This window comes from Schistocerca gregaria, chromosome 3 (assembly GCF_023897955.1).
Source record: "Schistocerca gregaria isolate iqSchGreg1 chromosome 3, iqSchGreg1.2, whole genome shotgun sequence".
In the NCBI taxonomy this organism is placed as follows: Eukaryota; Metazoa; Arthropoda; class Insecta; order Orthoptera; family Acrididae; genus Schistocerca; species Schistocerca gregaria.
Window position 1 is genome coordinate 528,064,299 of NC_064922.1, and position 13,314 is coordinate 528,077,612.

The window sequence follows — 13,314 nt, forward strand, 5'->3', positions numbered from 1 at the left end:
AGGCGATTAGTCTTTTAGATTTTTTAACGAAGCGTTTCCTTACACTGGATTCAGTGGCTAGCAGGAATTTATACACAGTTTGAAAAAAGTATGGTAGTTAAATGTTCTGCTTAACATTATTAATTTTATCCCCAAGGGTTTTCGATTCTTACGCCATCATCAGCTAGTGAATGTAGCAGCCACAGACGCAGTGACAGAGATACAGAAGGTGCATGAGATACAAAGTGTTTACAAAGTTGTTTCATCTCACACAACGACGTGAGCTCAATAATTCTGAATGGAACGTGTGTGAAAGTGTACATGCTATTATCCACAAAGCACATTTGCTCGGGTGTGGTATTTACTTTCTTTATTGTTATTTCATCCTCTGCGCCCCATACGGGTGGCTGGGGATGTGCTGGGGGCGCTGCCAGAGGTACAGTCAACCCGCTCTTCAGCTACCTCACAGCATAAAATAAATGAGATGAAACAAAAAAGGAACACGAAACACGTAGGGAAGATCTTTATATTGAATTTAAAACCTTTAAGGGGTCAAAAATATAATAGAAGCTTTTAGATATATGAGAGATTTTACTTGAAAAACAGTAATACGAAAAGTTAAAACCAAACCACACATTTAAAAACGTGATACGCTGATATTTAAAAAAAATTCATTTCTGTCACTAACCACAATGACCTGCCCTCGGGTAGGCAGTCTGCTGTTGAAGGGGGAAAGGTTGGCTGGCGAGGAAGATAAGAACGTGGCGGTATCAGGATGGAAGACTGGTGCACAGATGTGTTGGGGCAGGAGTGACTGTTCGGACAGAAGAGAGGATGGAGTAGAGGGGAGCCATTGGTGATGCTGATATTTGGTGGGGAAAAGGGGGGGGGGTGGGGGTGGAAAGGCAGTTGGGGAAAAATAGGGGTAAGAATAAGTGGGGAGGGGAGGGAGAGGAAGCCCTCATGATGCAGCATGGGTGGATTAGACTTAGAGTTAGTAGGAAGGGCAAATGTCAGGGCAGAGTTCATGGTTTGGGAGGGGAAGATAGTGAAATATTCTATGGGTTGGTAAGGGTATCCAGAATTTAAGGGTTGGAATGGAGAGAGGAGAAACGATATTTGTACGTGTTTCATTTTCATTATTTTTACTGCGTTCCATCAAGTATCTGCGCAATATTCAGTTAACGTTTAACAAATTTGAATTTTCGACTGTAAGAGTTAGTTCAAATGGCTCTGAGCACTAAGGGACTTTACATCTGAGGTCATCAGTCCCCAAGAACTTAGAACTACTTAAACCTAACTAACCTAAGGACATCACACACATCCATGCCCGATGCAGGGTTCGAATCTGCGACCGTAGCGGTCACGCGGTTCCAGACTGAAGCGCTTAGAACCACTCGGCCATTCCAGCCGGCTAAGAGTTAGTGATCCTCTTAATTAAAACGTATCTCTATTTCTCTTGAAGGTCTTCTGTGTGAAGGACATCCCAAAGTTGATTATAAAATCGATAAAAGTCCACAAAGTAGCACAGGACGAGAGGTACACAACAAATAACACGAGAGGCAGCCATAAAACACGCTCAGCCAATCGCCAGCTGCCTCTCACACCCGTGCAGCGTGATGCTCACAAACTTGGACCTCTTCCTACTTCCCTACTACTTCCTTCTGTGCGTCGTATACGTCCACCGAGAGCTGTATCGAGTGTTGCTAACTATGGACGACAGTGCACCGGGAGACACAGAAATCCTCAGGCACCAAACATGATGTGGTGCAGACACCCAGGCAGTTACGAAGCAGCAGTTACTGCAGACTGCTCAGATCAGGAACTGCAACCCGCTCAGTACACTTCTTCGAAGACTACCTCCCAATTTAGCAGTCGCTATTTGCCGAGAACCAGTAACTGAATGTGTGCGTAATTAGTGTCACTTATACGACAATAGCATAAAACTCTAAGAGGCATCAAAGTTAGGAACATTTCTTTGTATTAGTCTTAGGACATCAAGTCCACTCATCAAACAGTATCACAGTTAAGTATAATTTTGTGACGCAGTTATAGCAAATATTATTTGTTATTTCTCGTTGTTACTAAATTTCTGTTATAGGGGCGCCCTGTCAAACAAGTGTTTAAGTATCAAACATGTAATCAATCACCTTTAAGAAAGATTTTTCTGCTATGGATTGAATTAATAATAGAGATCAGTTACTACATTCAAAACAGTTAGGATGTAAGATTAATAATTAACTATATTATTGTTTTGAACAAAATAACTCCACAATTTTAAGCATACTGACGAAACACAAATGCGAAAACAACCGGTTTAAACTTTATTTCGTGTACATCTTTTGAACTCAGAACGATACGTGAGGCCACCACCTTATGACAGAAAACAGCAGTCATAGCAGCGCATAATGCGAAGAATATAAAGTCCATAATATTTGCAGGAAAGTCTGTGGCATACGTTGTCTCGGATGCAAAAGTGGTTTCTTCGTCATATTAAATAAAAGCTGGATAATAGTTTGCCATGTTCCTGAAACAATGAATCAAAGCTAATTTGAAAAATAAATAAATCATCTTTCATCACGCCAATGCATCTACTTACGAAGTGCCTTGAGAATGGGAAAACTGACATAGCACTCGTAGAAGTACCATTTGTTGGAGAATTCACCAAAAGCGTAGATTTGATCAACTCCGATTTCAGCCTATCTGCGCATGTAATAAAGTTGCTGATAAAAAACGTTTTTGTTCGGTGACGAGGTACCAAAGGTGTAGATGCATTATTTTTCCAAGAGGTCAGTGATCAGCCTGGTGAGGTGCTTCTCACCACGAATTTCGTCCTGGTGCCGACCCCTACATCTCAGAGTTGCACTTTCATCCAGTTCCCTCATTCATTTGTTGGATGTAATCCAATCTCTGCCTTCTCCTACCGATTTCGAACACTAAAGCTCCCTCTGGTACCGTGGAAGTTATTTCGTGATGTTTTTGTCAATGTTTTCCACATGCCCTTCTCGCCATTTCCGTAGAGAAAATCCTCATTTCTTATTTTGTCAGTTCACCTAATTTTCAACATCCTTATACAACACCATATGGCAGATGCTTCGATTCTCTTCATTTCCCAGTTCCCAACACTTCTTCATTCGCTACCATATAATTCCGTGCTTCAAACGTACATTGGACGAACGAAAGGCCTGTTTGATACCAGTAGACGTCTCTTGGGCGTGAATGCGCTCATGGTCGGTGTTGATCTGCTTTTTGTGTTCTACTTGATACAACAGTCACGTGTTATTTGGCTTCCAAGGTAACAGTGTTAAACGCAGAGGAGAGAGCACTTACGTGGATAAAGTTCATTGGGGGGCTGTACGAGAAAATGGCTTTGTCTGATGGAGTGTTGGAAGCAATGGGAGTCGATGTGAAAACCTTGGGTATCCACTGTTAAAGACAGAGCTTTGGAAGACTAGCGATGAAATCAGGCAGAAGAGGTTGATTTCTAAAATCATTGGGGTAACTAGCAACCAGATGACTACCTGGTATGTAGTGGATTGGATATACATCACCAGACTTTCGGATAAACGTCATACATAAGATCGCGTACACAGAAATGACAGATGACTGCGAGAACTATCTCACAGTCTGCTTAACAGATCATGCATCTAAGCTGTTGACAAGAATAATATAGAGAAGAATGGAAAAGAAAACTGAAGATCTATTAGAAGACGATCAGTTTAGCACCGGGAGAGGTGAACGCACTAGAAGCGCCTTTCTGATGTTATGTTTGACAATGGAATAAATATTTAAGAAAATTTTCTGGGTTGACAAATACTATCAACATATAAGTGTTTGTTGGTCCTCTGTGAATACTATGTGATGCAGACTCCACACTGCATAATAACACTCCAGAATGCACCGCTCCTTTCACTGATTCGTCCGAGGCAAATCGACGGCCACTTAATGCCTGTTTGAGTGGACCAAACAAGTGATATAAAGGGCAAGATCGGGATTATACGCAGGATGATCCAGTACTTCAAATTTGAGTTTCTCGAGCGTTTCAGCAGTGTGGGCAGCAGTATGTGGACGGGCATTGTCGTGCAACAACACAAAGCCTTTTGACAGCAATTCTCGGCGTTTCCTTCGAATCGCAGGCTTTAGTCTGGCAGTAAGCATCTCCCTGTAACGTACACTGTTTATTGTTGTGCCCCTTTTTCCCATAATGTTCCAGTACTGGACCTTGTGCCTCCCAAAAAACCGTAAGTATCAGTTTTCCTGTGGACGGTTGGGTCTTGAACTTTTTCTTGCTCAGCGAATTTGGACGTTTCCATTCCATACTCTGCTGTTTACTCTCCAGCTCGTAATGATTGATCCATGTTTCGTCACCAGTAATGATCCTGTCTAAGACGTTTTTCCTTTCCTTACCATAGCGATACAAATGTTTTTTGCAGATGTCAAAGCGCGTTTGTTCATACAACTGTGTGAGTTGTTTTGGGACCCATCTTTCACAAACTTTATGAAACCCTTGTCTGTTGATGATTTCATAGGCAGAACCGTCAATAAATTTCTGACGAGTAAAACTTCTTCAATAGTTAATCGTCTGTCTAAGAGAATCATTTCACATGAACTCTCAATGGTTTCTTCAATTGTGGGGTTCGTCCGGTTCCTTTCTCGTGCGTAACAGTTGTGTGACCATTTCGGAATTTTTCAATCCATTCGTAGACACTCAGTTGTAACAAAACACGGTTCCCGTACTGTACCGAAAGCCTTAGATGAATTTCGACCCCTGATACCCCTTCCGACCACAAGAAACGGATCACTAAATGTTGCTCTTCTCTGGTGCAAATAGACTGCGGAGCAGCCGTGATTAACAGCACGGCAGCGATAACGAAACTAACCTAGCAGCTTGAAAATTGCAAAGATATAACAAAAATTAAGCAATGCATGCGTCATCAACCTAAAACGACGGTACTAGAAAAACAAACAAAAATATAACTAAATTGCGGATAATAATTTACTTACCCTCGTATACAGGGACAGAAGTAGCCTTCTCTCCGGAAACAAGGTGAGTTCAGAATTTATCGAAATCTCTCGTATGAAATCTCACCAGGAAATGACTACTTTGCAGTATGCAAGTGAAGTCATTGCACTAGGACCACCCCTCTGCTGGCGTTTTGCAGAGATCTCTCCCTAATATATTGTTCGGATCATGTTTAAATTATTTCGGAAGCTCTTCCTTAATTGTAGCGCCCAAAATTATCACAACGGCAAGACCACACACACAGCTGACAAGAATGTTGTTCCTAGAAGTATTCTCTGGCTTCGCAAGTTTAATGTCTTTCAATAATCGTTGACGTTCCTTGCCCTGTGCACGTGTCCACTGGTCATCTCTGCCTTGAAAAGATCCCTTACATCTGTAAACGGCTAGTTTCATTCCTGTGTGACGCTATGTGCTTGGGTTCAAGAGCAGTGTGACGCCTGTTGTGACGTGCAATACGGGCTGGATGAATGGCAAAGGCCTCACTTAGTTAGAAGTTCCCAACTTCTCATGTTTTTGCAGACTCCAGCTTCAGGCAGCTGTTGCGTCTGCACAGCATGCATAGCGTCTATTCAGCTCGACGTATTACCCACGTCATTAGACGTAAATAGTTCGCTTTCAATTTGATGGGATCTCGGAGCTACGTTTCAATCCTTGCATTGTGACCCTAAACAGTTAGAACCTGTCACGCAGGATAATAACCTGAAAATGCCATCACACGAATGGAAGTGCAAAATATCGTCAAATTTCTGTCGAAGAATGAATTTATTTGCAAACGCACACTTGTCCCATACTCTGAATAATCTGATCTATCAGACGTTTCTCTCACATACAAAGAAGCTTTCAGAAAATAGAAGATAGTTGTGGTGCAGAATGAGGTACAGAGTTGGTGATCTTCGAATAGATGTCCCACGATACGTCTCCTAACCAACAGCGGATGTGCACCCCTGAGTTGTAAACCACTGCTTGAGCCGCAAAGTGCGCCAGACTAACTGAAGTGTAATGAACTGTGTGTCTCACTGTTCAACAATTGAGCTCTGTGTTCGTATTATAATTCCCACATTCGTAATTGCAAGGAAAATGTATTAGTTTAGCGCAGGTAGATCTGAACATAACTTCCTTTATTATTTACCAAATATTAATCTTTTACATTTCAGTTAATTGAAGCGTGTGGCTACGGCGGTCAGTAAAACAAACTTTTACGGGTAATAAGTGTTGATATCGTTTTTCAGCCTAGAAATGTTTTCCGAACACTGTTGGTAAAGTAAAATGCAGGAAATTAGTCGCCACATTTAACAGTTTACTTCAATGTTTACTACAATTCATTCCGTCTTGAAGATATTTGCATTATAATAGTAAAAAAGTTCTGTATCTATTGAGGCGTGCGCGGCTCGTGTTCATGCCGTTTATTGTTTGTCATCTTCTCTTACGGTACTGCTGCCTCGTTTTCTTATTCCATCTACTGGCGTCACTGACTTCCTACCTTAACTGTCCGTGAGTGGCAGCAGCAGCGCTTATCGATCAGTGCACTGTCGTACCATCTCTGGAACAACCGATAGTATTTCCGGGTGGTCGTGTGTGGGGAACTGAGTTGCGGACGGACCAGCAGTCCTGTCAGTCGGGGGACGGAACCGCAGTGAAGTCTGGGACGGAGCGCCAGTGAGGTGCCTACAGCCAGTGCTCAGCCACCGCTGGCGACACACATGAGCTGTCCGACGGAAGGACATTGGAGCGGGACGACCGTTGGTTGTGGTTAAGCGGGTCGTCTCATCGGACGACGTGTATTTGGTAACCGACAGCTTGTGGAAACTCACTGTGTGTCGAATTGATTCGTCTTTGTTGTTCCACAGTGATTGTTTTCACGACTGTTCGAGTTCTTGTGCAGGTGCGTTTACGTGGAACTGTGTGTAGCTTCTGTGATTTCCAGTGAGTAGATGAACGCTATCTGCGTGCTGGAGTAGTCAGTCAGTCGGTTAAAACAGAGCAGCGAGTGTGTGGGGTGGAAGGGAGTTGATTAGGCTGTTGGTTGGTTCTTCAGCCGTCCCTAACCCGTGTTGCCACCCGATTGTTTAGTGTTACGCTTGGCTGCCTGGCTCACCTAAACTATGGATAGAGTTTCCTCCCCAGGCCGACCCTTGGAGCACTTCTGAGCACCACTGTTTGTTGTTTGTGATTGTCATTTTATTTGGTCGCACGTACTGTGCCAGGCTCTCAGCCGTGTATTAATATTGTCTGTTTTATGTTTAGTTTATGGCCTTCAGCCGAGTTTATGACAACTGTTTTAAGATTAGGCCATCAGCCGTGTTTTTTTTTTTAAATTCTTGTTTCTCTGTATTTAGGCTTTGCGCCGTGTTTGTTTCAGAATCTGTGGCTTTAATATGTAAATCCTTGTCTGTAAGGTTTCACTTAAATTATCTTGAATTCTTGAAACGGCCTTCAGCCGTGTTCTGTAAATGTTTGTCTTAAGGTGGGCTTTGATTTTTCTTGAGTAATTGTATGGGCCTTCAGCCGACAAGATACTTAAAGTTTTCTTGCACCGCACTTAAATGGCGGTGTAGTAGTGCTGCATACAACTTGGTTTTACATTTCACATTTATCAACAACACAGATCACGAAGAAATAAGTTTCTGTGGTATTAATTAATTAATTTTGGGTCGCTGAAGACATAATATAATTTTTATTTGTTACAAATTGTCGGTATATGGAGAGACGCAAACAATTTCAGAGTTTCGCAATGAATTTCCATGTAATCGTGACTTATTTAGTTTTATAACCGAAAACAGGTTCTTTCACAAAATATGTCGATCGGTACATTATAGCACTTTTGCAACCTCATTATGCAGACTTGGGAAATATACCCGCGAAAAGCAATATAGACGACCTGGACAGTTTCAGTGTAAAATTATTTGTAACTATAACTGGAATTACCTTGTTGCTCGCTCAGTTACATCTGCACATGCACAGGAGCACTTTCAACTGAAACGTAAAACGGTCTCAGAAACGCTCGGAAAGAGATGTTAGATTCACAGTGACGTTGCAGTTCATGCTAGGCCATAATGAATTCTTCAAACTTCGCTCTTTCTTTAACGCTAGTGAGCTTAGAGAACTGGATTGTGTTTGTCAGACTTTCTTATTAATTGCATCTCCATAAAATCAGGAGGAAGTTACCTTGGAATGTCTTACTGTGGGCAGTGAGTGGCCTAGGCAGTCCACTCAAAATGCGGAGTCTGCAATCCATTCTGGATGTTATAACTTTCGTTCGTGCACTGACTTTTCCTTAATAAACTAAAGATTAACGTGAATCAAATCGAAAAAGACTTCCAAGCATGCCTTTTGCCTTAACCAAAGTACTTTGTAGTAATGTTTGAAATCATCATTGTATTGTATTGTATGGAACTGGGCAGCTAGAAACGACGGAGAGGCTTCGTCCCCGCCGTAGCCCGCAGTTGTGTACAGCCCACAACAGGCTGCAGCAGTCCACTCACCCCACAGCCGCCCCACACTGAACCCAGAGTTATTGTGTGGTTCGGACCGCAGTGGACCGCCCCGGGAACGTCTCACACCAGACATGTGTAACTCCAGTGTTTGCGTGGTAGAGTAATTACGCTGTATGCGTACGTGGAGAAAGTGTTTGCGCAGCAACTGCCGACATAGCGTAACTGAGGGGAAACCAGCCCGCCTTCGCCGAGGCAGATGGAAAACCGCCTTAAAAACCATCCACATCGGACCTCCACACTAATCCGCCGGGCGGGTTCGTGCCCGGGACCGGCACGCCTTCCTACCCGGAAACGAACTCACCATACTCTTCGTTCATTTTCATTGAAAACTGTTGCAAATGAAAGCTGAGTGACAGGTGCGACTTCAGAAATTCTACTATTCGTACCATCAATTTCTTTAAGTGCTCCATACCTCCAAGTTTAGCATAAAGTGCTTCTTGATGTACAGAGCAATGAATCCCATCTGTCGACCGTTGTAATTTTTTGCTCTTTTATTGTCATCTAAAACTTTAGAGTCTCTCTGCATGAACTATAACGTCGTTTCGTAGCAAATAGGTAGTGCCCATTGGTTATGCTAACTGAGAATATTCTCATCCCTCTCTTCTGTCATTCTCATTCATGTTAAAGGATTGTGACGATGATCGCTAGACTGCCTCTTTTTGTGCAAACAGCCACTGAACCCGTGAACGTCCTTCACATCACGAACAAACAACGCTGACCTCACGATTCTGCCGAACTCAGGGAGTTGCGTCGGCCGGAAAATGCCGCACCGCAGTACTAAATGAGTGTCCTTCCAAGAAGGACCGAAAAAAACCACTGACAGGCCGGGTCTGGGCTCGCACACGCTACACGGGTGAAGTTCGGCACGCCGCGCCCGGCCCTGCTTATTACTACCACCCATTATTTTCCCTAAAGCATTTTACTACAATGTTAATGTTCCGATTACACCCACTGAAAAACTAAAAATAAATTCACAAATAGTGGCTCCAGATGCTAATAAGGCCTTTATTAAGTCCATGACCACATACAGCATTTACATTAGGTCGGTTTCATTGTTTCGGAATAGGGCGCTAATTAAAGACCGAAACCGATTATAGACTTAATAAACTTTACGATTATCATTACCAACTTTACACTAATTAAAAATAGACCCATCACCATTTATCTCTACCTTTCTTCTCGTACAAATGGTTAGTGGTTTGTGTCCTTCGACTATGCATACCGATTCTTCTGCAATAACGTCTTTGTGGCTGATATCTCAAAGGTTTCCCATGAAGTATTATCTCTGTTAGCAACTCCTTCAAAGCCACCAAAATATGCATGAATATCTGTAACTGTAGCTGCAGTCATCCAGTTACTACATCCAAAAGCAAAACTTACAAGAACAGAAAAATCAAGTTGACATACTCTTAAATACATTAGGTCTTCCCATAATCTGCTTTTTATTGGTAGAACCAGCTACATTTGTTGCAAATGGCATCAGACTCCTGTGAACAAGGAAGAACGCTCGATGTCTTCTGTAGCGTCGCCTCGACACTGCAGAGGTCTGCAATGGATCTGAAAATGTTCTAATGGTCTGTAGTGGATCTGGAAATGGCCTAATTGAATGCGGAACCCGATAGTGATGTTAATGAAGTTCCTATTAGTAGCTGAAACAGCTTTTCAGTAATGGAACCAACAGTTGCTGAATGAAACAGATATGGAAAAGTCGATACTAAAAGTAAAGTCCAAGGATGCTCTTGTTACGGGTAATATAAATGATATAAATGAGACAAAGGTATTTCCTTATCATAAGTGATAACCCTTCTCACTAAGAGGATTGATACACGTAGTTCTCGCTGGACTGGTATATTTCTCAGGCAGACAGTGACTTATTATTGCTAAAAATGTCAAAAACACTGTTAGAATGATTACTTAATTAAATAAAATGTGTGTTACCTATAAACAATATGCAGCCCAGCTAACTTATTTACATCCGCAGGCAGGCACCTTTAGCGATCGTTGAAGAAAAGCTGTGCGCTAATTAACGGCTTTTTTTGTTGAGTTATCTGTCTTCCGAATGGGTTGATGCGGCCCCCCACGAATTCCTGTCCTGTACCAACCTTTTCATATCAGAGTAGCACAAGCAACTTATGTCCTCACTTATTTGCTAGATATATTCCAGTCTGTCTTCCTCTACAGTTTCTACACTCTACAGCTCCCTCCAGCACCATAGAAATCATTCCCTGATATGTCCTAACCGATATCCTATCTTTAATGTCTCTTCACTTTATCGGTGTTTTCCACACAGTCCTTTCCTCTCCGATTCTCCGCATAACCTCCTCATTCCTTACCTTTCCACATCCTTCCTTCACAGCCATATAATGCTGTGATCTAAACACGCATTCTCAGAAATTGATACCTCAAATTAAGGTCTGTGTTTGATACTAGTAGACTTCTCTTGACCGGGAATGCCCTTTCCGCCAGTGATAGTCTGCTTTTTATGTCCTCGTTGCTCCGTCCGTCATGTGTTATGTTTGCTGCCTAGGTAGTAGAACTGCTTAAAGTCTTCTACTTTGTGACCATTAGTCCTGATGCTAAGTTTCTCGTTGTTCTTATTTCTGCCTCTTCTCATTGTCTTCGTCCATATCCTGTACTCTTTAGACTGTTCAATGCATTAGTGAATAATGTAATTCTTCTTCGCTTTCGCTGATGATAGCGATGTCATCAGCGAATCATATCATTGATATCCTTTCACCTTGAATTTTAATTCCACTGCCGAAACTTTCTTTTATTTCCATCATTGCTTCTTTGATGTGCAGACTGAACAGTAGGAGCGAAAGACTACATCCCTGTCTTGCACCCTTTTTAATATGAACACTTCGTCTTGGACTTCCACCCTTATGGAGCCGTACCAAACACGCATCTTACCCTGCTAGTGCGGAAAAATGTGTTCCACAATACATATCTTTGATAAGGACATTCATCAACAAATATTGCAATTCTGGTGTCACTAGTAACCATGCACTTTCGCCTTTAAGGGATTGGTATCACTTTACATAGCGAGAAGGACACGCTTGCACTCTTATTTTGTCCATCAATCTCAACACAAATTTTTTAGTCAATTTATCTGTAGAAAAGTTGTTTCAGCTCAGATATTTTAAGGCAGTTTCTGGCAGAGAATTTTTATAATATTGTAGATTTCTCATTTCGTGATCGTTTTTGGGCACAACAACCTCTTATCCAAACGTGTACTTAGGTTCGTTCTGAAAAGCGTCAAACAAGAAAGATAAACAAAAGATTGTTTTTTAAGCTTAGAAACAGGTAAATGTAAGGTGAAGTCATTTATTTTTTTGTTATTTACATTTTAACACAATTATTTGGCTGTATTTCATCAACCGAGTATCGCCGGAGCAGCGTGGTATGCAGCAGCAACGACGGGGGCTGCGTGGTAGGCGGCGGCGACGACAGGGGCGGCGGGGGCCACGGCGAGTCCGTTGAAGTTCTGCGCGATGTACTGCGAGCTGTGCGCCGTCACGACGGCCGGTGCGGGGGCGGCGTAGGCCGCGGGGGCGGCGGCCACCAGGGGGGCGGAGTAGGCCAGGGGGGCGAGGCCGGCTTTGGGGGCGGCGCTCACGCAGCAGGCGGCTGCGGCCAGGACCAGGACGATCTGTAGGGAGAGCATAGTCTATGTGAGCAGCGATGTAAACGTGTTACCATGGAGATGTTAACAACTGCTGATTCTGCCGCTGTTTTCCAACTGATGTATACCATCTATGTGGCTGTTAAATGACAGGTACTATTGAATTAGTTATAATGACATTGTGAGTAATCATTTTCCAGAGAGTACAACTATATGGCAAGATAGGCTCCTTTCTTTAGTTTTTGGTGCAGTGGAAACGTTTTGTACATGTCAATACCAGAACTCTCTACAGACTGATGAAATGTGACATGACAGTTGACTACACTGCGATCCACTGTTGAAAATTTGTAGACTTTAAAACAATCTTTTATCACAAAAACACTCATATCGATCTAAACTGCTTGTAAAGGGAGGGGGGGGGGATAATCTTTTGACACAAAGATTTTACCGACTTACAATGATCATCATCTTCATCTGCTCCTTTGTATTTCTGCTTCCTCCCTTCAGTCTCTTCTGGTAATCTTACCCTTTTATTTCTTGCTCTTCCTCCGACCAGCCAACTTCTTCTACACATTGATTATTTCTCTGCCATTGTCAAACGTCTTTGTTAGATATTACCACTCACATTCGACACGAATATAATATGGAATTTACTTAATGCTAATAAGACTAACATTTCTTACATTTCACAACTCATTACTATAATTTTAGGTTTAATAGTTATCATTGTTATTATCATCATCATATACTTCTCATATGCATACATCAAAAGAGTTTTGCATCCCCTCGGTTCTGAGAGTACCTGAACCTGTACAGAAAACTGGAATAGAGATCAACGTAAACAGCATTTCCGCCCTTCGTATTGCACATGAAAACCACACATTGCATGTTGTACCACCATGCAGCGCGACCTTCAGAGGTGATGGTCCAGATTGCTGTACACACTAGTACCTCTAATACCCAGTACCACATCCTCTTGCATTGATGCATGCCTGTATTCGTCGTGGCATATTATCCACAAGTTGATCCAGATTGCCCCACTCCTCAATGGCGATTCGGCGTAGATCCCTCACAGTGGTTGGTGGGTCACCTCGTCCATAAACAGCCCTTGCAATCTCAGGCGTGTTTGATAGAGTTCATGTCTGGAGAACATGCTGGCCACTCTAGTCGAGCGATGTCGTTATTCTGAAGGAAGT

The 13,314-nt window shown here is 42.5% G+C and overlaps 1 protein-coding gene across 5 annotated transcripts in view; it reads right to left on the minus strand.

Moving 5' to 3' along the window:
• Positions 1-13,314, minus strand: part of LOC126355153 (cuticle protein 16.5-like) — a 170,560-nt gene that overhangs the window by 42,716 nt on the left and 114,530 nt on the right. The window contains exon 2 of one of the 5 annotated variants that reach the window (XM_050005347.1): positions 11,805-12,145. The exons of the other annotated variants lie outside the window; for them this stretch is intronic. Within the exon in view, the coding sequence (XP_049861304.1) occupies positions 11,870-12,145 (276 nt within the window). The 3' untranslated portion in view covers positions 11,805-11,869. Of the gene's footprint in view, positions 1-11,804; positions 12,146-13,314 lie in introns of those variants that run through there. 5 annotated transcript variants of the gene reach the window in all.